The sequence below is a fragment of the Hyposmocoma kahamanoa genome, unplaced genomic scaffold (genome assembly GCF_003589595.1).
Source record: "Hyposmocoma kahamanoa isolate Upper Pololo Valley unplaced genomic scaffold, ASM358959v1 95, whole genome shotgun sequence".
In the NCBI taxonomy this organism is placed as follows: domain Eukaryota; kingdom Metazoa; phylum Arthropoda; class Insecta; order Lepidoptera; family Cosmopterigidae; genus Hyposmocoma; species Hyposmocoma kahamanoa.
In genome coordinates this window covers 174,987-196,506 of record NW_020654972.1, presented here as the reverse complement: position 1 = coordinate 196,506, position 21,520 = coordinate 174,987, and the positions used below count along the sequence as shown (strand labels likewise).

At 35.5% G+C, this 21,520-nt stretch overlaps 2 protein-coding genes across 2 annotated transcripts in view; one reads left to right on the top strand and one right to left on the bottom strand.

The window, feature by feature from the left end:
* Positions 1 to 237: 237 nt before the first annotated feature.
* The window catches only part of LOC113238126 (histone-lysine N-methyltransferase setd3), a 36,450-nt gene continuing 15,167 nt past the window's right edge, over positions 238 to 21,520 (top strand). The window contains exons 1-4 of the mRNA XM_026474862.1: positions 238 to 617; positions 910 to 1,131; positions 2,881 to 2,969; positions 3,751 to 3,890. Of these exons, the coding sequence (XP_026330647.1) occupies positions 314 to 617; positions 910 to 1,131; positions 2,881 to 2,969; positions 3,751 to 3,890 (755 nt within the window). The 5' untranslated portion in view covers positions 238 to 313. The remainder of the gene's footprint in view (positions 618 to 909; positions 1,132 to 2,880; positions 2,970 to 3,750; positions 3,891 to 21,520) is intronic.
* On the bottom strand, positions 4,144 to 21,374 carry LOC113238125. The gene is made up of 5 exons (XM_026474861.1): positions 20,791 to 21,374; positions 8,734 to 9,555; positions 5,883 to 7,146; positions 5,100 to 5,699; positions 4,144 to 4,837 (listed from the first exon to the last, which is right to left on the bottom strand). The coding sequence occupies exons 1-5, from the start codon at positions 20,938 to 20,940 to the stop codon at positions 4,326 to 4,328; spliced, it is 3,348 nt and encodes a 1,115-aa protein (XP_026330646.1). The 5' UTR covers positions 20,941 to 21,374; the 3' UTR covers positions 4,144 to 4,325.

Genomic DNA, 21,520 nt, shown 5'->3' with positions numbered 1-21,520 from the left:
GTTTTCAGAGCACACAGTAATTCACTATTTCCCTATCTGTAAAGTGCACTTATTACACCGACAGCGTTTACCAAACGCACTAAAAGTTAAAATTGAGATGAAAGAGCTGGTGTAATAAACAACACGCATTGCAATAGATTATATGCCTTGAAAACATAGTTGTCAGTGTCATTCACTTAGAAAACAAATGTTCAAATAAATTTTTGGACCTATTTTTAGTTTTTATAATATTCCCACGTTCCAGATTTACAGTTACTACATTCTTTAGTGTCATACCTTAGTGCGGCTAAAGCTTTATTAGTACTATATCGTTATGGGTCGGAAATCGCAGTCGAAACAAAGTTCAAAGAAGAATGGGGGGAAAGAAAATAATAAATTTCTTCAACAAAAGAGAAAGGAATTAGTTCTTCTTGTCGATAAACTGTTAAAGCTGACGAGTACTTTTCAGGCCACCTCCACCGTGGCTAAAAGTTGGGAGCATCACTTAGAAATCGAGGTGATTTTGCAGGAGGTTAGAAACATTGAAGCGCCAGTTCATAACGCGAAGCAGAATGCACGACAGGCCTGCCTAGAAAAGTATGTCAAGTGGCTTAATGAGAATGGAGCCCAATTTGCAGGTAAAATTTAGAAATTCACCATTGTTGCCCTTAGAAATGCCAATAATGCTTTGCGCACAGCCATATAAAACATTTGCTTTTTGTTAACCTTGACAAATGTTCACTATTCTATTCCCTTTGGACAATCAATAATTTTTTTAATAGTCACGCTCTAGGGAAGCCCTTTGTCGCTAAATTAACAACTTTACTGACATTTCTGTTTACTTCCCGACATACCTCATACTTATCATGCAGATAATACATTCACAAGAAATAGAAAATTAACACTTATTTATCAACTTTACTGTTACAGGAGTAGAAATCTGTGAATTTATAGGCTATGATCTTGGCCTGAAAGCTGTCAAGCCTTTCTCCGAAGGTTCTCTCATCCTTAAGGTTCCCAGCAAAGTTATGATGACAGAGAAAGATGCCCGTGATTCCAGCCTGTCTGAATTCATTGGAAAGGATCCGTTGTTGCAAAACATGCCCAACATTACTTTAGCTTTGTTCGTTTTATTAGAGAAAAACAATCCAGGTAGGCAATACTTCATAGTATATACATATCGATCCTTGAAAAGCAAAATGGGATAAGTGAAACTTTTGGTCACATTGAGTGATATATCCTGTTGGAATCCGCTAACGGTTCTGATTATTGTAAAACAGTAAGTTATATAAATATGGCAAAGTTTATTTGCCATATTTATATTACTTACCAAAATATAAATTTGAATCTTAAAGAGAAGATTATCTTAACTACTGAACTAACCGATAACCCACATATTTAAGTCAACTTTTTGTTTGACATGTTTCAAACCAGTCCTTGGTCCTTAATCATGAGCTTCAGCGGCAGTGACTCGATGAACAAATGGCTGGTTTGAAAACACTGGCTGGTTCGAAACATCTCAAGCAAAAATTCAACTTAAACATATGCTTATCCATTAGTTCAGTTAATAAACTTGAATCTCACTAAAAAGGTTTTATTTATTCCATTTTATTGCCTTAAAAATGTTAATGACTGTACTTAGCTTAAAAATTGTATACTTATTGAATGTCCCAGCTCATTACTTTCAAAGAATTAGTTAACAAACATACTTAACATTAGTGATGCAACAGAACTCTGCTTCCGCGACTAGGGTAGTTCCGCACGCTTTTTCACATCTGTTTCCGTTTTTGCTTTTGAAACTTTTAGGACGGAACTTTTATCGGATGTTTATAACGTTCGGGATGGATAGGCGCATGCGCATATTGCTGAGCGGTGGGGCTCGCGGGTTTTAACAGTTTTGTGTTGTTTCAAGTGCAGTATTTGTTTATAAGCCTGTTCTATCCCACTACTGGGTAAAGGCTAAAAAATGCAATTATGAAACCAAAAAACAAGCCCTATTTGAATCTATTTCATTGAAATATTTATAGTATTTACACTTCCGCTTCCACATCCGTCTCCCTATCCGTTTCTGCTAAGATTGACTTCTGAGATCTGTTGCCGTTTTGACACTTCTGTTGCATCACTATTTAACATACTAATAGCCCTACCCATGTTGTATGTGATGCCTGAGGAATAGCTATATTCAATGTTCAAGTTTAACAAATAATAATGTGTTTAAAAAAGACTTTTTAACAAGTAGATAAAAAGATATAACAAAAGTAATTGCAAATAATTAGAATGTTGCATGTTATTAGCTCTATAAAATTAACAACAACACAACAAACTCTTGGTGTTATTGCAAAACAATAAAAACAACTGTTTTGTTTTAATTATTTCAAAATTCTTGTTATATCCAGTTGTTTGAGAAAGCTCTATGAAGTCAAAGTATGTCTTTTTAAATCATCAGTAGTTCTAGAACATTCAATCACCATAAAATTATTATTCAAGCATTGAAGTTAAAGGGGTATAGGTGTGAATATTGGTCCATTGCACTTATGATTTAAAACAATTTGTTGGAAACCTAACACTGAACAGTCTAATTTGCAAGCCAGCCTGGCATTAAAAATATTATGTCAATTCCTGGACATTTTGAAACGCATTACCATGGTTCAGTATGTGAACATCACTATAATTTTCAAGTTAGATGGTTAAGTGTATTGAATTTCATGGAAGAAATTATATTTATTTGCTATTTTCACATATAGATTGTTATACATACTTTTGACATACTTCATAAATCCTAACTTCTGTTAATAAAACATTGTATGCAATTAATCAGTTGCAATAATCTTCTCTTGTTCATCTAGTATTTATTAATTATGACACTGATTTTATTCAGAAATGTTAATTTTCCCTTTTCAGAATCTTTTTGGAAACCCTACATTGATGCATTGCCTGATAAGTACTCCACAATATTGTACTTCACTCCTGATGAATTAGCAGAATTAAAGGTAAATAATATTTGTCAAATGTAATCCTGCACAAAGTAAAATAACCTTAAACTTACTTAACTTTCTTACTTCATAACCAACAAACTCGCCTTATAAATGGTTGATATCTATAGTGATTCTGATGTCTGTCCCTTGAAACGATTTTTTTTAATAAAAAAAATAAGTTCCATTTTGATCTTCATCGCACCTAATAGAAAGTGATGATGAAGTCGACAATGTAGTAGGTATGCACACCTAAACAATGCCTATTCACTCGCCTTGACTGCCCAAGTTATAACGTTCAGGGAATAAGTATGTAATGTGGATTTCCTATTTTCTTGTGGATTTTCCATTAAATGAAACAATTCTTAAAATTGCCCTTTATATGTCTACATTAATGTATGTATGTACCATAAATCATAATCAATAGACCTGCAGAACAGAAGTCCTTGCTCGATTTATGGCGAAGTATGATGATGAACCCAATGAACGGTTAATTGATGGTGTGGTACATAACTAGTGCCACTTCATGAATTAAGGGTCGTATTCTAGAACTCTGCTCAATGCTCAAGTCAGGATTTGAGTATGGTTTAAAGCACTCGAAATCACACTCAAGTCCCTGCCATTAGGGTCGTATTTCCAGTGCTTGTGTTTCCAGTGCAATCCTAACCTGAGCATTGAGTAGAGTTCTATAATACGACCCTAAGTCTCTTGACTTCTAGGCACCAGTTGTGCTAAGTCACAGCTTGACTTCTGTGGATTTACCTTATATTTTTTTACATTCATTATTTGTCTTTTTCAGCCATCACCTGTGTTTGAATCATCGTTAAAACTGTACAGAAGTATAGCAAGACAATATGCATATTTCTATAATAAAATCCACACTTTGGACATTTCTGGTCTGAAGAACCTTCAAGATTTATTCACTTTTGACAACTACAGGTAAAAAGAACAACTAGAACAACTTATCTTTATTTATTTATAGTTTAAACAGAACATATGAAACTTAACAATCTTTGATGTCACATTGCACTTGCACCATATAATACTGAATATCATTACAGTATAATAGTCAATTCACATCTTAAATTTTAACTGGAAAATAAAGGAACCTTATACACGATAAATGACTCCTGAACAAATTGTTAAAATTTCGAAACGCCCGTCAATTTAAATGCAGGCTCTGGGCTCATTAGGTAAGAGTATTAAATAAGTCTACTTAAGAGTAAATAAATATGGATCAAATCCCTTAAATCAAAATCAGGTCACTAGTTAAACAATGTAAAAATAAACCTTTCAAACATTCATTAAAATTATCTTATACATCTTATTTTATACTTACAATTTCAGTCTAATCGTCTTGTGCTAACGTTCTTACTACTGAAATGGTTTCCTCAGTGTGTCCCACATGTAATCTGGCGATTCACTGCTACGTTGAGAATCTAATGTATTCATTGAATAAATGTTCGGTGTAGTGAGCATTGGACTTAAACTACGCGTGCTACAGTTGTTCTTATGACCCTTCCTGTTTTCAAACACTGGCGTTTGGATGCGTTCTTCGTTGAAACTTTGTTTGTGCGACAACATTGACCTTTGCTGCTTCCATTTCAATGCAGCATAGGTAAGTAAGAACAGTATCAAAGATAAACCTACGATGCTTGCAGTAGCCACAGTGACTGATTTTGTGTTAACAGACATCCTATCTAATATGCCAGACTTCTCTGTTGAATCTGTTCTATCGTAATTAACATTCAAATTTTCGCCTATTCCTGGCGTAATGTCATTATTGATGTGTTTCAAGTCCTCTAGTACAATTATACTGTCACCATCTAATTCCTCTTCTACAATAAGGCTTTGGTTTGTTTCTGTTGGTAATGTTGGTAATAGCTCTGTAAAAAAACATTAAAAACATTACAGTGATAAAACTTTTTTATACGATGGCGGCAAAATTGCGTAAACTTAAATAAACACATTTAAACTTTTGCGTCACTTATTATTACAACGCACTAACTTCCATAATTTACAAACATTTTTGTCATAAATTGTTCATAGGATATTGAGGAAGATTCTAATACACCAGAGGACCCCTGCAAATTTATCGCCAAAGATACCTATTTTTACTTATTTTCACAATAGTAAATATATTATTACCTTCTGCAGCTTGTGGTAATTCAGAATTTGATTTAGACATGTTATTGTTATTCCTCATTAATTCATACAACTTTTTCCATGCAATGACGTCTTGTCTCAAATTGTCGTTATCACTTATTAAAACTCTACTTTCTCGAGTGGTTTCATCCTTAACAGTGGTATCAACACTAGTGACAGTCGACATATACAGTGTCCCCTCAGAATCTTTATTTAATGTACTATTCTCATTTTCCATATCGCCCGCTAATTTTGTAAATAGGGATATTATGCCCATGTTTTCTCCATTTTCATTAACATTGTTTCCAAAATTCATAACCACAGGAATATATTGTGTTTGTGGCGGATTCGGATCTAATGTTGTTACTCTCGTCAGTGGGTCGTGGTGATTGGCGTCCAATAAAGCTCTTAATGGATAAGTTTCTTTAGATATAGGTTCAATTGAGGATTTAGAAAGGAATGGCTCGGGAGGATTTGGCTCTTTTGAAGTATTATGGAAAATGTCAGCTAAGTGAACGTGGCTGGACCCACGTTCTCTGTGCTCTACCAACTCATTCAATGTCATATTTCTCTCCATCAATATTTTCGATAACCTTGCGCTAGCTGCGAAAAAGATAAAAATTCATATATTAGTTTAACACGAATACGAAATGTAATAGGTAACATTAATCTGAATAATTTCATTCAAAATAGATATTGTAAACTACTTTCGGAATATTCAATTTCTGTACGAATTATGGCATGCTACGGCTCTACGTATCAACATTTCAATAAGTACAGACTTACTCCTCGTATCGTTAAGAATTTCTTCTATCTCAACTTTTGCTGTTTCCTCAGTTGTGCTACGGACTGAAGTCCGGTCCGATGAGTACTTAGGAGTAGTAAAAGTAGTTGAATTACGTGAGAATTTTTGCATATTTTTCATTTCATTAACATTTGATAAGTCACCAGTCACAGTTGTAAGATATTCTTCTAAGCCCTGCATATCTTCTCTAGTTGACATTGATGTTTCGGTTCTAGCAACGAACTCCGATGACGATATCGAGTTAGGCTTACTAAACAAGTCTGTCAAATGCTCATCGTTTTCCATAGATGGCTCTGTCGGTGAGTTTTTCTGCTTCAAACGTTTCCTCTTTGTCCTGTGATTTGGCTGCCGCCGTGTTACCATACGGTATCCACCAGGTCTTTCCAAACGTATAACTTTTATCTTTTCCGTAGTAGTGATAACTTCAGCAGTCGTGGTTTCTTGTGTAGGCACTGTAGACACTTGACTTGTATCAATATCCACTTGTTCGTCTTCTTTAAAACGTTCGTTTATGGTTTCAGTTTCATCATAAAGTGTAGATGGGTAAATTTCAATATCGGTGTTGGTTGTTTCTTCAGGACCTGCAGTAGTAGTTGTCGAAACTTCCACATTTTCATTTTTACTCGCACTGTCTTGTGTAATACTGGAATTCATTGATGGTAAAATTTCCTTCCACTCTTTGGACTTTGTGATATTTCTATTATCATGATATTTTCTTACAGTTTGCGTTATTAAATCTCTGCTTAGCTCCGCTTTTATACTATTTGTTTTGATTGTCGGTCTTAGGCGCAATTTTCTTCTAATACCACCAGGGAATCTGCGCTTAGGCACAATCTTAAGACCGTTTTCGTTTAAGATTATTCTAGTGTCATGAGATTTGCCTGTATTTTGGGGTTCTAAATCTTCTTCTCTCTGCCTTCGCTTTTGCGATTGTTGAGAATTTTCTATATCTTCAGTCGTCTTTTCTGAATCTGACTTATATTCCGGTTTATTTTCATTACTTTCCTTTTGTTCCTGCGTAGATTCGTTTTTTCTCGAACTTTCAGAGGTATTCTCACTGTCCTTACTCTTTGATTTATGAGCGTCTGAAGAGCTTTCGGATTTAAGTACGGATACAGCGTTTGTTCGACCACTAAGTAAATCGATCAATGACAAATTGTGTTGTTGAAGAGTTTCGCTCAAACTTGTAGCGTTAGACCGCTTAAGTAGTTCCTTTAGCTTCGCAGGATATATAAGGTTCTGTGCCTGAAAGTAACATTTTTTTTATAAATTATAAATCCTTTTTGGGACCTATTTCAGTATAACATTCAGTTTAGTGCTGTAACGTACATGTGTCATAGTTTTTGCACGTTGTTCACAATAATAACAAATTTTTTATTGTTCAATTAATATCTAAAAGCAACTTCGCATTAAAATAGAAGTACGTTTCAGTCAACATTCATTCTATGAAAAAGTGTTCTGTACCATAATTTTATGTTAAGAAAGTTATATACCAGAAAGTTATTAGAAAGTTATGTACCATAATTTTAGTTTGTTTTATGAATATGTGTCATGTTTATTCATACAAACGAAAATATATATACAGGCGAAGCCCTCCAACAACGTTTATAAAATAAGTATTTTAAAAATAAGTGCCATGTCGACTAGCTTACATAAGACAGGACTTCGCTTGCGTCTTGTAGTTGGCGTTTTGTTACCTGTCCAATTAAGTGTAAATCATGTAAAATAGTCCTTCAGCCATAAATTAATACCTGCTCAAAGTCTGGAAAAGATTAGCTACAAATACGAACACTAAATTATAAACAAGTCGTTAGGTTATTACTTGTTAACCTTAACATAATATTAGTTTTTTTTTTTACTACAATTTATGCTTTTAATGTTTGCTTATTTTCATTTATTTTTTGGACTTTAAAGGGAGCTAACATGTTGTGCAATGGCGGATTAACCTTCAATCAAATTAAACCTGTTTATGGCGTCATGTCTTGAGGGGCAATAAGTTCATAGTCCCGATATAGAAGCATTGGCGTAGCTAAAGAGCCTAGTGGCAACGCCAAAACGATCCAGGTTTTTTTTTACACTAAGAACATTAATAGCTTCTACCCCTTCAAATAAGTTATATTGAAAAGGCTGACTTTGATTGACTATTACATACTATCCTTGTGTTATTGCATTTTACTATATGCAGCGACTATTCTAGATTTCTTGGAAAATCTGAAAATTTCTGGTCTCGCTAGGGCTTTTTTCTCTCAGTTCTGCTAATTTCAAGTTACCTCAGTTGTGTGTCATGTCATAGAGTGTTAATGGCAGGATTTTATAAGTTTGATATTCTGCTAAAAGTTAAGAGTAGTGGCTTGTCAGTAGCCAGCTGTAGTTCTCTCCCCATATGACATCTATAGCGGCCGGTGTTTTAAAGTAAAAGGTACAAAAAGGGCACCACTTATTTAGAATATTAAGAACATCCGATGAACCTAATTCGGCACTGGTCGTTATTTAATATTATTGTTAATTAATTATGTTACAAAAAGTTAAGTGTCGTTTTTTACACATTACGTTATAGGAAGTAAATATTATTTGAGAAATCCAATAAATACCGAGTATTCTTCTATTATTTTTGGTCTATTTCTTCGTCCCAACAGTTGAAGATGTAGTTTTTCCTAGAATTTACATACTTTGAAAACAATTGTTTGAACTTTGAACCAAGAATTCAAAGGTAGCTAAGGTGATGGAGGGTTTAGATAAATCTGTGTAAACATACATTTCCACGATTCCTACTCCGTTTTCTTGAAGTAATTACAGCACTTTGTTTTTATTTCCAAAAATAGGTATACTTACTCGAGATTTAGCTGCTGTTATTTGATTCTTAAATTCTGACTTTGTTCCCAATACATCTGTGGGGACACTCAACTCTATCATTTTTTCATCTAACTGCGTTGGTAAATTTGTTGTCTCTGATGAAATCAATATCGGTCTCTCTGGCAGCTGTACTTGCTGCGCTTTTTCGTGTAATTTATTTGCCAGTGACAGTTGTAGGTATGAGGTTTTCTCTTCATCAGAATATTTTTTGTTATTCGGTACTTCCAGCGAGAATTCTGACAGCGACTTATCTTCTTTTAGATGTACATCGTAATTGTGAAATGTCTCGTATGGCTTGTCGCGATCTTCTGTCCTGGTTTCTATATTACCGTCATGGAATTCTTCTTGAATTAGTTCTTTTATTTTAGGGCCGTCCCTATTAGGGGAGTGTGCGTTTAAATCATCTTCTAGCGGTCTATCAAGTGATTCACGTGGTGTATCCTCAAATTCACTTATTCGCCATCCGTTGAGTGAAGGTCGCTTCGTTCTATGACTTCGTTTCCTAAACGGTCTCTCTGCCTCCACGTAATCTTGTGTCCATTGATTTCGCCTGTTATCTAATTTCTTGCGCCGCCTTCGAGGCATTTCTGTAGTTTCTCCGTATTGTTGTTCCTGATAGTGTTGCGGCTGTTCAGGGTACACTTGCTTTTCCTCTGATGCTGGTTCTTCGTCGCCTATGGGGCGACGTTTTCGTTTGCGAAACGGCCTGCGCCGCTTGAGCGGCTCCTCCATCGATTCGTGCCATGGCTCAGTTTGCGTTGAAGGCTGCATCATTGGCTCCGCTTCTATCGCTCTCCAAGCCTATAAATATAAAATTAAAGTGGTTAACAATCATTTTCAAAATTTTTATAACACAACCTCAGCGTGATAACCTTACGTGTAAATGTGTGTTTATAAAAACATAAATTGTAAACTTTTTAGCCACTTTCGATACGCATAAATAGTTCCACAGTTTTTCTTTTTATCTTTTTTGTGCTCAGTGTTAGCCAGTCTCACCTGTGAAACTGCTCGGTGAAAGGTCAATGGATATGATGCTTGAATTTGTGTACCTACTGCTATTTTAATTAGGTATCGATTACCACCAACCAACTATAACATAATAATTACTTTGGATTTAAAATTGTTTTAATACTACATGTTATGAAAAAGTAACAGCGTTTTTGATTGCGTAATCTCTCATCTGTTGGTTATGGTAAAAAATGTAGCGTGAAATGGATGCGTTAACATGTTTAATTCGAAATTGAAATTATGTTAAAATGTTTATAGTTGTTACAAATATCAAAACGTAATTAATAAATTTACATTAATTATGACAGTCCAAAAATAAAATTTCTCATACGATGTTGATGACATTTCTTAAGTAAGTCTCTTCTTGATTTCACATATTTTCTTGTAAGGAAAATTACATGGATTGCGTAAGTGCGTGTTGAGACGCTCTGCTCCATATACCTCTTTATTGTGTGTTAATCGTCAAAAAACATGGTACCGTGTGAAGCCATCTCACAATACAACTGGAATATTCGGTAAAAACGAATCGATTATGTTGCCAACATAATTATATGATAGCGATTATAAGAAGGTAATACTTATAGTGGAAGATGTGCACACAGAATCACAGATGTTTTCACGAAGGCACATACATTTGTACGTGGTTAAATGAAAGTAATACGCCGCTACTGTATGTATAAGTCACTCTCGGATGACGTGGCTTTCTAACTCCGTAGTTTAATTTGCGTGGACATTTCCCTTCTGGGCACATTATTTAAACTGTGTTCACTTTAAATTACATATTTAATAATACATAATGTGGATAAGTGACATCGTGTAGTTACTGCTTTTAAACGACGTTGCGACTAACTAGCAACAATTAAAAAAAAAGTTCTAGACAGGTTGGGACCAGTAGGAAATATTTCTTATAAATTATTTTAATTAGCCCGTGATGCAGGTTTATACAGGATGTTAAAATTGTTTGTTCAAACTATTTTTTTTGTCTACCTGACCGTGTTCAGGCGTCATGTCGACCACTTTGCCTCCTAGTTGGGTTGGCGCTTGTATGCGCTATAAGATAACCAACGTAGCCAATATTCGCTACGAAAATTCAAAGTAACTAGGTTTTGAGTTAATTAAAATTAAACATTTTTATTCTTATACATTTCCCTTAACACCGTTTCGGGATTGGTAAAAAACGTACTTCATTGGTTCAGGCTACTGTCATCGTTATGATTATCTCCCCAAATAGGTCACACTGTTATGTACATGATTGGAGGTGGACTCAGGTGTTAAACGAATCTTGTATTTACTACAAGAGTTGCAAGCGTACTCCAAAATTGTCCATGAGTGCTTTTTTGCTACCGATTATTGAAATACATCAAAACTGTAATAGCTATAGTATACATAGACTAAAATTAATTAAACCAACACACACTCAAATACAATGATATGTTGGCATGGTATATGCCACTACTATACAATAAGTAACATTAATAACTAGGAAATGAAACCATTTTTTCTTATCTAAATCGTGCATGTCTTTTTTTTGTCAGTTAATAGTAAAATTTCTTACTTACATTTCATAATTTATTACTATTACTTTAAAATAATTATATAACGTATTAATAATATTACTTGTTTGCACTTATATAAACACCTCGCAGAATGACGATAAAAAATAGTATTGACTCATACTTTATTCTTCCGCTAGATAATTATGGACGAAGTTCAAATACCATTGCTACCTTCTTAAAATAATACATTGGCTTTTTCAATTCATTACCTCCACAGGAAAAAATATGGTCCACACCGTGACGGATCGAGTGGCAATCACGAGCAGCGGCTCGCGTTTTAATACCTCCACTTTCTATAGTTGCTTGAGCCACTACACGCAATAAATAAAGCTGTAATTAATTGGTGACAGTACTACGCTAAAGTACGGTTGCTTTACTTTGATCTATAGCAATCACCACCTTACCGTCAAACTTGAAAGGCTTGACGATCCGCGTGTTATGCACTTTTTTTAATGATACCGAGTGACGGGACGAACAAGTCGTGGGCCTGGTGGTAAGCGACACGCCTATCCACAACAGTTGCAGTGCCACTCAGAGCATTAAATCCAAAGATCTGAGGGGCACTGCCACTGCGTCCGGCACCCTGAATTAACCCACCCTACCCTTCACCAGTATCCTTACCTACCCTTCAAAATCGGAACGCAGTAATGCTCGCGTTACGGCAGAAATAGGTAAGGTGGTAATACCTCCCTGGACGAACTCTGTCACAAGGAACTTTACTGCTACTAATAATTTCTCAATATCCGGAACCTGAAGTTCAGAAAATACGACAGAAATGCGCTTCGAAATGTATGGAATTTCTTAGGTAACTCTAAACGTCAAGCTGATATTTACATTGGATGGTTAACTAGGGACCGTAGAGAAAATATGAATTAATATCCCTTTATTATTAGATATTAGTACGTATCTTCCGCGTGAGAGCTACTGTGGATATCGTATAACTTTGATAGTTCGCCATGTCATCAAATTTACAGGCTGGGGCAAAAAGTGCACCCGAGTTTGGAGGATTAATAAGAAAACTATAGAACTTACAGTGTTTATTTTTTCTTTTCAATTCTGTATAATCTTACAGATTTTTTCCTCATGTTTTGATTACGATTTCAGCGTGCTGGCGGCCTACAGCGGGAATACGCTGATGTAGTTGGTTTCTAAAGTTCCCGGCCACTTTTCGACGCATCTCAAACGATTAGGTCGTTCACGTAATATAATTAATTCGGGCCTAGATGTCTAATGCGGTATAGGGGCGATGCTTAAAAACTTTATCCTTCAAGTAACCTATACAGGAAAATATTACCGGGGCTTAATTCAAGGCGAGCATGGATTCAAAACTTGAATTACAGATTGTAATGATGTACTGAATTAAATAAAAAGAAAATAATCAAAACCGTAAGTTCTACAGTTTTTTGTTTATACTTGTCCCACCCTGTGTATACTTTTTTGCCTTACCGATCGTTTGAAATTTACGTGAGATCATTAGGTTCTTTTTTTTTATGGCGCACAATAACGTCAGCATATTGTTATACAGTAGTGTTATAAAAATAAAGAATAAACATCTATTCATTCCGTATTTTTACACATTTTATTGACATAATAGTACTGATTACAGAAGGACGTCAACTCTTGCCCGTTGCCCAGTTGACTTTACGACTTTCAACTATCTTTGATTTCTGTTTTTGTATTTTAATCTAAAACGCATATAATTCTGAACATTTTTCTTAAATCACACCGTTACATTGTACTTCGAACCTTAACTATAAACTTGAACATAGGTAATTGTCTTTATTTGAAGCCCTAACTCAGCACGTTTCTAGTTTACTTGGAGATAATAGTACAGCGGCTGTTGTATAGCCGTTTTATTTTCTCTACTCATTGACGGACTCCATGTCAAATTAACTTTAGTTACGAATGTTACCGTGCCAATTTGTTTCCCAGTTTATTTGTTTGCTTTCTCAATGGTTAAGAATTTCCTTTTTTTTTTGTTAATCTGAATCTTTTTAGTAGCAATACAGCTCCTTGTGAAGTTCGTCGAAGGAAGTATTGCCACCTTACGTATTTCTGCCACCCAGCAGTACCTAATATGAGCGTTCCGGTTTTGAAGGGTAAGGGTGCTGGTGAAATTAGAGACGTTTACAAGTCGAAGTCCCATGTCAACTTATGTCTCAGGGTGAAGGCAGCAGTGACAGTGCCCTTCAGATCTTTGCGACTAAAGTGAATTGCACTGCAACTGCTATGGGCAGGCAGGCGCGTCGCTTACCGCCAGGTAACGAAACAAGAAAAGTCTATTCAAAAGGCAACAAATAAAATTGACATCTAATCCGACCTTCAAAAGGGAGGACGGAAAAATGGTCAAAAGTATCCCTTTTTCCAGTTTTATCATCAGCTAATTGTATTGAAGGTACGATTGACACTGATATGTCGCACGCAAATTACTGGTGATACACCCGAGTGTAAGTGCCAAAATTTTAAATTTTTCACGGAAATGTCAGCTCGGAAATTAAATATTAATTAAATTCGAAATGTATTACAATTGTCATTAACCCATGTACGTTCCAGCTGGAGGCGCATCGCGCGAGCAGGTTCCATCTACAGACACATCGAGTATATAACCAGAAATAGGGACGAAATAAGTGCCATACATCCCTGGCAACTCATCAGGCAAATGGGCCTTAAATACTATACTACTATACTTTTAAATATCGACTCTCGTTTGCACTGAAATCACAAATTAGAAAGCTGAAATAGTACAGCGCCAACAACTGGCCTGTGTGTACGTCTCCGTATATTCCAAAAATATTATGTATTTATTGTAATAAAGATAATATCTCTAACTATGGGAGCTGTTCCATTCGGTAGAAACAAACGGAATCACATTTAATCGGTATTTAAATATGTAATTTTTCAATTAACGTCCATTATAGCTATATATAATCTCAAGTTAAACTAGTCGATTTGAAGTGAAACAATTGACTTTACTACGTTACGTCAATTGTTTCGAATTCAGACTGGTCAATGGGAGTGCAATTGTCACCGTAATTATATGGCAGAATTGTTTTCAAACAAATAAAATGACATTTCGTCTCTATTTCTGGTTATAAACTCGATATACAGACAAGACTACTTAGCAAGCCTTTTCACGTGCCTGTGTCCAGTAATGAGCCAATTATTTATTTAAAATTTTAATAGGATAAGAGCAATAAGATTTCAATAATTATTTTGTAATTTTTGTTTTGATTTTATTAGAATGTGTTTGGCAGTAATTGGCTTGCACACTAGTCTTGTGTTGATAATTACGTAAGTGTTGCAAATAAATAAATCTAAGCTAAGGTATAGACCATAGACCGACACGTTGACCTAAAGCTCATTGAAGTTTTGTGAACCATCTCTGTCATGTACTTGTAAGCTATATTTTCCTTCGCCGTTCAAGCAAATAATATTTTGGACAGAGCAGGCAACACAGCTATAGGTCTGTAACTATTTGAACATTTTCGGTTTCCGCTTTTGAAGATCGGGTGAATAATAGTCCTTTTGAAGACACGTGGGTAAACGCCCATAGATAGGGCTAAGTTGCAGACAAATGTTAAAGGAGGGACACTTACATCTCTGTGGGCTTTGAGGATCTTACTGGATATCTTATCCCATCCCATGTCACAGACGTTACGAAGTGACGAAATCAATACTATTTTTTCATCCGTCTGCAACGTAACCAAGGACTGAGGATTCCGGGTAGTGGTCGTAACACTTCCTATTTGTGCAGACCCATTTATCATCTTTTCTGCAAAATTCTTGCCCACGTTACTGAAGAACTCATTATCTGTGTTCACCGATTGTTCAGGAGTATTAGACGCAGCTAGTAGATCAGATGATTTCTACTAGCTGATATTTAGCTCCAACACTAAATTAAAGTCCAATCTCGCTCAACTTCGTGCTTTATTACATTTATTACGTATTTACACACCGTCTGGCTCAAGATTTTCGAAATCGATTAAAATGCTAGTTTTTATTTCACTACCATGGAATGTGAATGTCCTCCAAGTACGCATAAGCTGTATAATAATAACTTTTAGTGAAATTTTTTTCTTTCACTATGGTTTTAAACGTAAATCTTACACTCACTGTCCTTTAAATGAATTTGTAACTTTGTAAAGACAACTGTGAAGACTTTAGTAATGGACTTTACTGACAAGACTTATTAGACAGCTAGTTTATTTTTATTCCTCGTTTTATGTATATGTATTATTGTGTATTTTACATAAAGAATACAAAGGCAATATTACATATATACATATTGCAAATTCAATGACCGGTGTACATTGTCATATTTTATACGGGGTGAGGACTTTATAGAGTACTTTTTTATCAAGTTTTTAGCTTAGCGACTGCTACGCGTTGGAAATGAAACCATTTTTTTTTTCAGATCTATATTTGTATTTTTATTAACATACTAACGTTTCAGGCTCTTTACAGGTCTTGTAAAAGAAGCAATGCGCAACGGTTTGTTACAAAAACTTAAATACGCGGTTTACGATCAGAAAAAAAAAATAGTTTCATCCCTTTTTTCGTGACTAATACAAAATAGTCCACACCAAAATAGTTTTTTTTACTTGTATTCAAGAGTGCGACGAATTTGATTGTGAATAAGTTCCATAGGGCCGGTATACGGATTCGTTAGCGTTTTCCTCGTGAATTACGTGTTTTTGAGATAGGATACTATACTAGAAAGCCATTAACATGTCTTTGAAGAGTTCTGCTTAATACGCAGACTTCTTACAGATTTGCTCATGACAATCAAAGTTACGTATATATTTCTTTTTGCAGTTATTTGTTACCGTATATTCGTTCGGATTTTGTACGCCTTACAGCATATATTGTACTGATAGTGTCGTAACGATTTTCCCTGTTCTTAGAAAGTTTGATATACATCTCAATTCTAATAATATATAGTTTTTTTAATTGCTTAAAGAGTTTGCACTTGCCGTAATAAAATGTTAGTAGTTCCGGCTCGCGGCTACAATAAAAGGCGTTAATTAAAAAACATCAAAGCGAGGTTTACATTAGACATTTTGTTGTTCTGTATTAGACATTTTGCAACTGCCTCCGTGGTTGAACAGTTACCATGCTGGACTGCCACGCAGTAACTACAACATACACAACAACTAACTTTAAAAATATTAAATCGTATACGACTGACATACATATAAGGCAATTTTTGATATAATACTATGTTAGTTGTCATGTGCGAAATGTAGACTTAGTTTTTAGCGACATTGATACTAATTTTATTATTCAATCCCTAACATTATATGGGTATTTTAACGTCTCGTTTGATTTTAGGTACATATTTAAACCAAATGTTTGATAATTAGAACTTTTTTATTTAAAAAAAACCGACCTCAAGAGTTTGCTTATCGGCTTTTTTATTGGAATTACATCTATTTGCAAAGTTTTATAGAAATCAGTTAACGGAAAGTGCGCGAAACCGGATTCATCACCTACCTCTTAGTTTTTCAGAATTCATGTACAAAATTTAATTTGTAACTTAACACGGGCTTTTCAATGGAGGGAAATGTCGTGATGAAACCTGCACGTCCAATACAGCCGGATTTACATTTCGCGTCAGAACAGTAAGCGCCCGGACACACGAAGAGAACCGCGTAGGCAAAAGACAAGCTAGTGCCTTCCAGCTAAAAGCGAAATAAATAGAGCGTCTTTTGCCATGGCAGTTCGGTTTCTGAACACGTGCACGCGGTCGCTGGGCGGCGGCCGCCGCAGACTCCGCTCTTCGACCGCGCGGAGTGAGCGCGATGAAATTTGTGTCGTATAAACGCGCCCTAACGGTTTCATACACACAGCGCAAGCCGTCACTTCAGATTGCGGCACACTAATATAAATCTAACCATATTAAATGTGTGAAACTGATACCGTTCTGACGCATCACGACATGCAAGTCCCCAGCCCGCTTTGGGCCAGCGTGACGGACTACCTAGTGCCCACCGGGAGGCATATAATCACTTAACTCATGTTGAAGATGATGATCTTTTTGTATATATAATCATTAATATTAAAATTACTTATACAAATATGCACTCAATTCATAATCTGAATATTGTTACATAAGAGATGCGCTCGAAATAAGAATTTCAAATTGAATGCACAGTTATGCATGTTAGTGCTAAAAATAGAGCAAACAACCTTGTAATTTACAAAGACAACACTTTCAACTTCATTAGTATTATGATCCCTTAAAATGAACTGAAAACTCCTATGACCCTTCACCAAACTTGTATTACAAATGTAATAAACCTGTGGGTTTATTACATTTGTAATTCAAGTTTGGTATATATACATAATAAGTAAACTTAAAAAGATGTCTAGTAAAATGATGCGGAAATGGGTCCATGTCGACATAAAGGCGGAATTAAAAATCGATTAACACGTCACGGTGATACGCGAGTTAACACTAGTTCAAACATACTTTGGTTATCTCATCGCTAACGAAGAAGAAAGCTGTTACAAAACCATGGCATAACTGCAGTCACTGCCGCGAGGAAAGTCGAAAGCGACTCGACCGGTTGCAATCTCGGTGTCTACGATATTATTGTCATATTTGCATAGAGGCAATTGTTCTACATATTTTTTTATAAAAGTCAATTTATAGAAAGATGATAAATGTGTGCCTGTCGTAACGAAATTTAATAACGAATGATTTTTTTTCGTCTAAAATTGGTTGTAGAACCGGTTTGTTGGATTATGGTTTGTGTACTAGATCAGAGCGCTAACATAGTTACAAAATTGATCTTATTTTGTAAACTGGTTTTAAAAAATGTCGTAGAAACGTTGTTTTGTTTGTCGTTATTACGATATTAGGACCTGTTTCCACATTTATTGCCTAAAACGTTTTCACTCGTTGATCCATTTTCAAATAGTTAAATTTTTAAGTTTTTTCAATTTTCAAGTAGTACCTAGGCGCAGTTACATAGACCAAATAAAGGAAAAGGGCGGTGCCGTGTCGTAAAAGGAGGTCAAGGAGCTGGCTTATAAGAGAGATGACTAGAATAGAATAGAATCTTTCAGTCATCTCTCTTATTCGCTCCACCGACAACATTATAACTCCTTAAGTTTGATGATGAGTAGGTACTTATTACTATTCATGCTGAAAATTGTAATAATTATTATTCTTATTTTACACTTTGTTCCTGGCGTAAAGCAAGTTTCACGTCAAAATAAATAATTTACATATGTTTTATAAAAAACACGGCAAATTTAACTCCTGCTATGTAGGCTAAAAACAGTCACATTTTAATTAAGAAATAACTTCCCAAAAACACACAAATTTTATTTCCAAATAATTGCCAAGTTGCATGTTAAGCATGCATTAATTCGTCGTATCATACGGCTGAGTGCGCCTACGCTACCTATGCATATAGACGAAATATCAGTAAAAATAAGAAAGTACGTTGAACTTCAAGTATGCGATTGTCTAATTGAAACAATTAGACGCTTTTAAATGGTTTGTCGGATCATTTTCTGCATATTTAGCAGACCTAATAAAGGGCTAATCAAAACAACAGCAATTCAAAACAACCCACTGCTGCGCACGGATCTGCTCTCTGACGAGAGTTTAGGCCATAGTCGACGTGCAGGTTTCACCACGATATTTTCCTTCACTGAAAAGTTAATAACGCATGTACACTCATAGCCTCGCACTAGGGAAACCCTGTATCGCGGGTGCCATGGACACAGACATTGACAACCACAATTTAAATTTGTAAATTTCAAATTAAATGGGTTCATGTTTGTATTATATTATGCAATATAAAAAAAATACATAGTTCCTGTTTTATGTTTAAGATAAATATATGGGAATGTTGACTGTCCAATTTTTTTTTTTTTTTTTTTTTTTTACGGGGGGAGACTGTCCAATTGGCTAAAAGTCGTACGGTAACCGTATGAAGGTCCAAAACCGCGTTGGGCCATCGTGGACTATAGCCTAAAGTCTAGAATTATACGGATAATCTGGATACGGACCCAGAAATGGGACGGTCGATGATGATGGTGGTAGCCATTGCTATGAAAACTGTTTTACTTACAATAACTTGTAAGCAAAACAGTTTTCATGCCACGTACTTGTTAACATACTATACTAAAGCGGACGTGGCTACAACATACGGTCACCGACATGTTGTAGTCAGTACGTGTATGGTCGACTATCCATCACCACAATTGCTAATTGCGCTCATCAATTCGCTAATTGTAAGTTATGCTCACCATACTTAGCGCGCTCCACTTGTTCCCGTACCACCCTAGATTTCTAGCAAGTTTCCAAACACCATAAGCGGATCACATACTTAATACCTCGTGAACCGGTTGCTATTAGTGGATGCAACAAGCACGTGCTTAGAAGCGACGTCCTTAACATTGAAAACATGTTTTGTCAACTTCCTGGCTTTCTTTTATACCGTCAAAGTCAAATAATCTTTATTTCATAGGTAAGCAAATTACACTTGAAGTTTATTTGTACAAGAGCAGAGATTTTGCAGTTTTAGTGTAATGTTACATAATTAGAAAAATTTACATGACATTGTAACCTACACGGTTTGATGATTTTTGCATTTTCAGCTATTTCGGGTAGCAGAATGATTACCAGTGTGTTGCTCTTATTGAACAGCAATTACGCTGAGCTACAGTCGTTTGTCACCACAGCGCACAATGCAAAGCATTGCGAGCTTTCGTTGTACTCCTTGCATATTTTTATTTATGTTTGTCCTTTTTGTTATTCAGTTATTTTTTGTTTCTTATTTTTGCTTGTTATAATTTCTTGTTTTAAAGCTTATGTTTTATTTGTGCTGTGTTACTTTTTTGTACTATTGTTATTTCAAATTTTTATTATGTATTGCATGTGTGTGTATTTTGTGACAAATAACTATCATAATGATGACGATATCTTAAACCAACGATTTTTATCAATTCCAAAACGGTGTTAAGGGAAATGTATAAAAATAAAAACAAACGAAAAATCAAACTTCCATTGTTTTAAGAATAGCCACTGTAAACCGAGCATAAAACCAAACATAAGCCCAAAGCGATGTAAATTACGAACCCCATTGTGATTGAAATCAAATTGAATATTCGATTTTTCGTTACATTGTCACAATACTTTTGCGAAATATTTTAAGCAAACAACTGTTTTGTACGAAAATTTGCATTTATTTTGGTCGTTTCCTTTATTTAAATAAGCGCTGTTTCTTCAAAATGTGTTGTAATATTTAATTTTCTACACGCGCAAGCATAAATATATCTCCGCAATTACAAAAAACTTTCTTCCTAGAAATACAGCTACCCGAGTACAGGAAGTAGTTGAGAACTTGAATAGGTATTTTTTATTAAGTGTGTTAAGTGTTCGTCGAAAGAGCTGGATCTTTTTGTCTGTATTATACAAAGATATCAGTCATGTTTATGGTTCTAATATACCTACCTGATCATAATCCGGGGAATTGGCCAACGCTCTCGGTCTCAGTTCGTATTGGTAGTCTCTCTCGAGGTTATCCTCGGCGGATGACACGAGGATCACCAGCGCAGCCAGCGTGCTCAATAACGGCATTGCGACTCTCCATATAATACCCATAGTACTCCAGAAATATTCACGCGAACTCAGATACGCTCCCTTAACACGTCCACAGAAAGTACACACAAGACACAAACACTGTTCAAAAATCCCACAAATCAAATCTATTCACACACAAGATATATTCAAAAAGTAAGCCCTAAAGTCACCAGAAAGGATCGAAGATAAGAAGAGTAAATGAAAATAAGAAGGACGGAAAAATTGTCACGCGGACTGACTGTTCGTTTGTTCAAACTTTTTCTCTTCGAATATTCAATCGATCATTGTGTTTTGTTTCAACATTATTAAGTTTATTTGTAAACAACTGATACGGCAGTGGTTGCCGAAGGTGGTTAAGTTAGTGGATGATAAAAATGCGAGATTTCTCGTGCAGGTTTCTCGCGTTTTGTTTACGAACGTGAAAGTGATGGCGGCACACGTTAGCGCGCGACCGATCGACGCGTTCAAGTGGTGGCTGCGGACGAGCGGGATCCCTGCGCAACAACGCTACTTGCCCCAACAATACATGCATAGCATCTCCTTTCTTCCGCAGTTGATTACAACATAAAATATAAATAATAATATTGATATCATTGTTTTA

Coding starts and splice junctions, on each gene's coding strand:
- LOC113238125 (XM_026474861.1), bottom strand. CDS start 20,940: ATGGGTATTATATGGAGAGTCGCAATGCCGTTATTGAGCACGCTGGCT. Junction 9,556..20,790: donor ATTCCCCGGATTATGATCAG/GTAGGTATATTA, acceptor TTATATTTATAG/GCTTGGAGAGCGATAGAAGC. Junction 5,700..5,882: donor AATTCTTAACGATACGAGGA/GTAAGTCTGTAC, acceptor TCTTTTTCGCAG/CTAGCGCAAGGTTATCGAAA.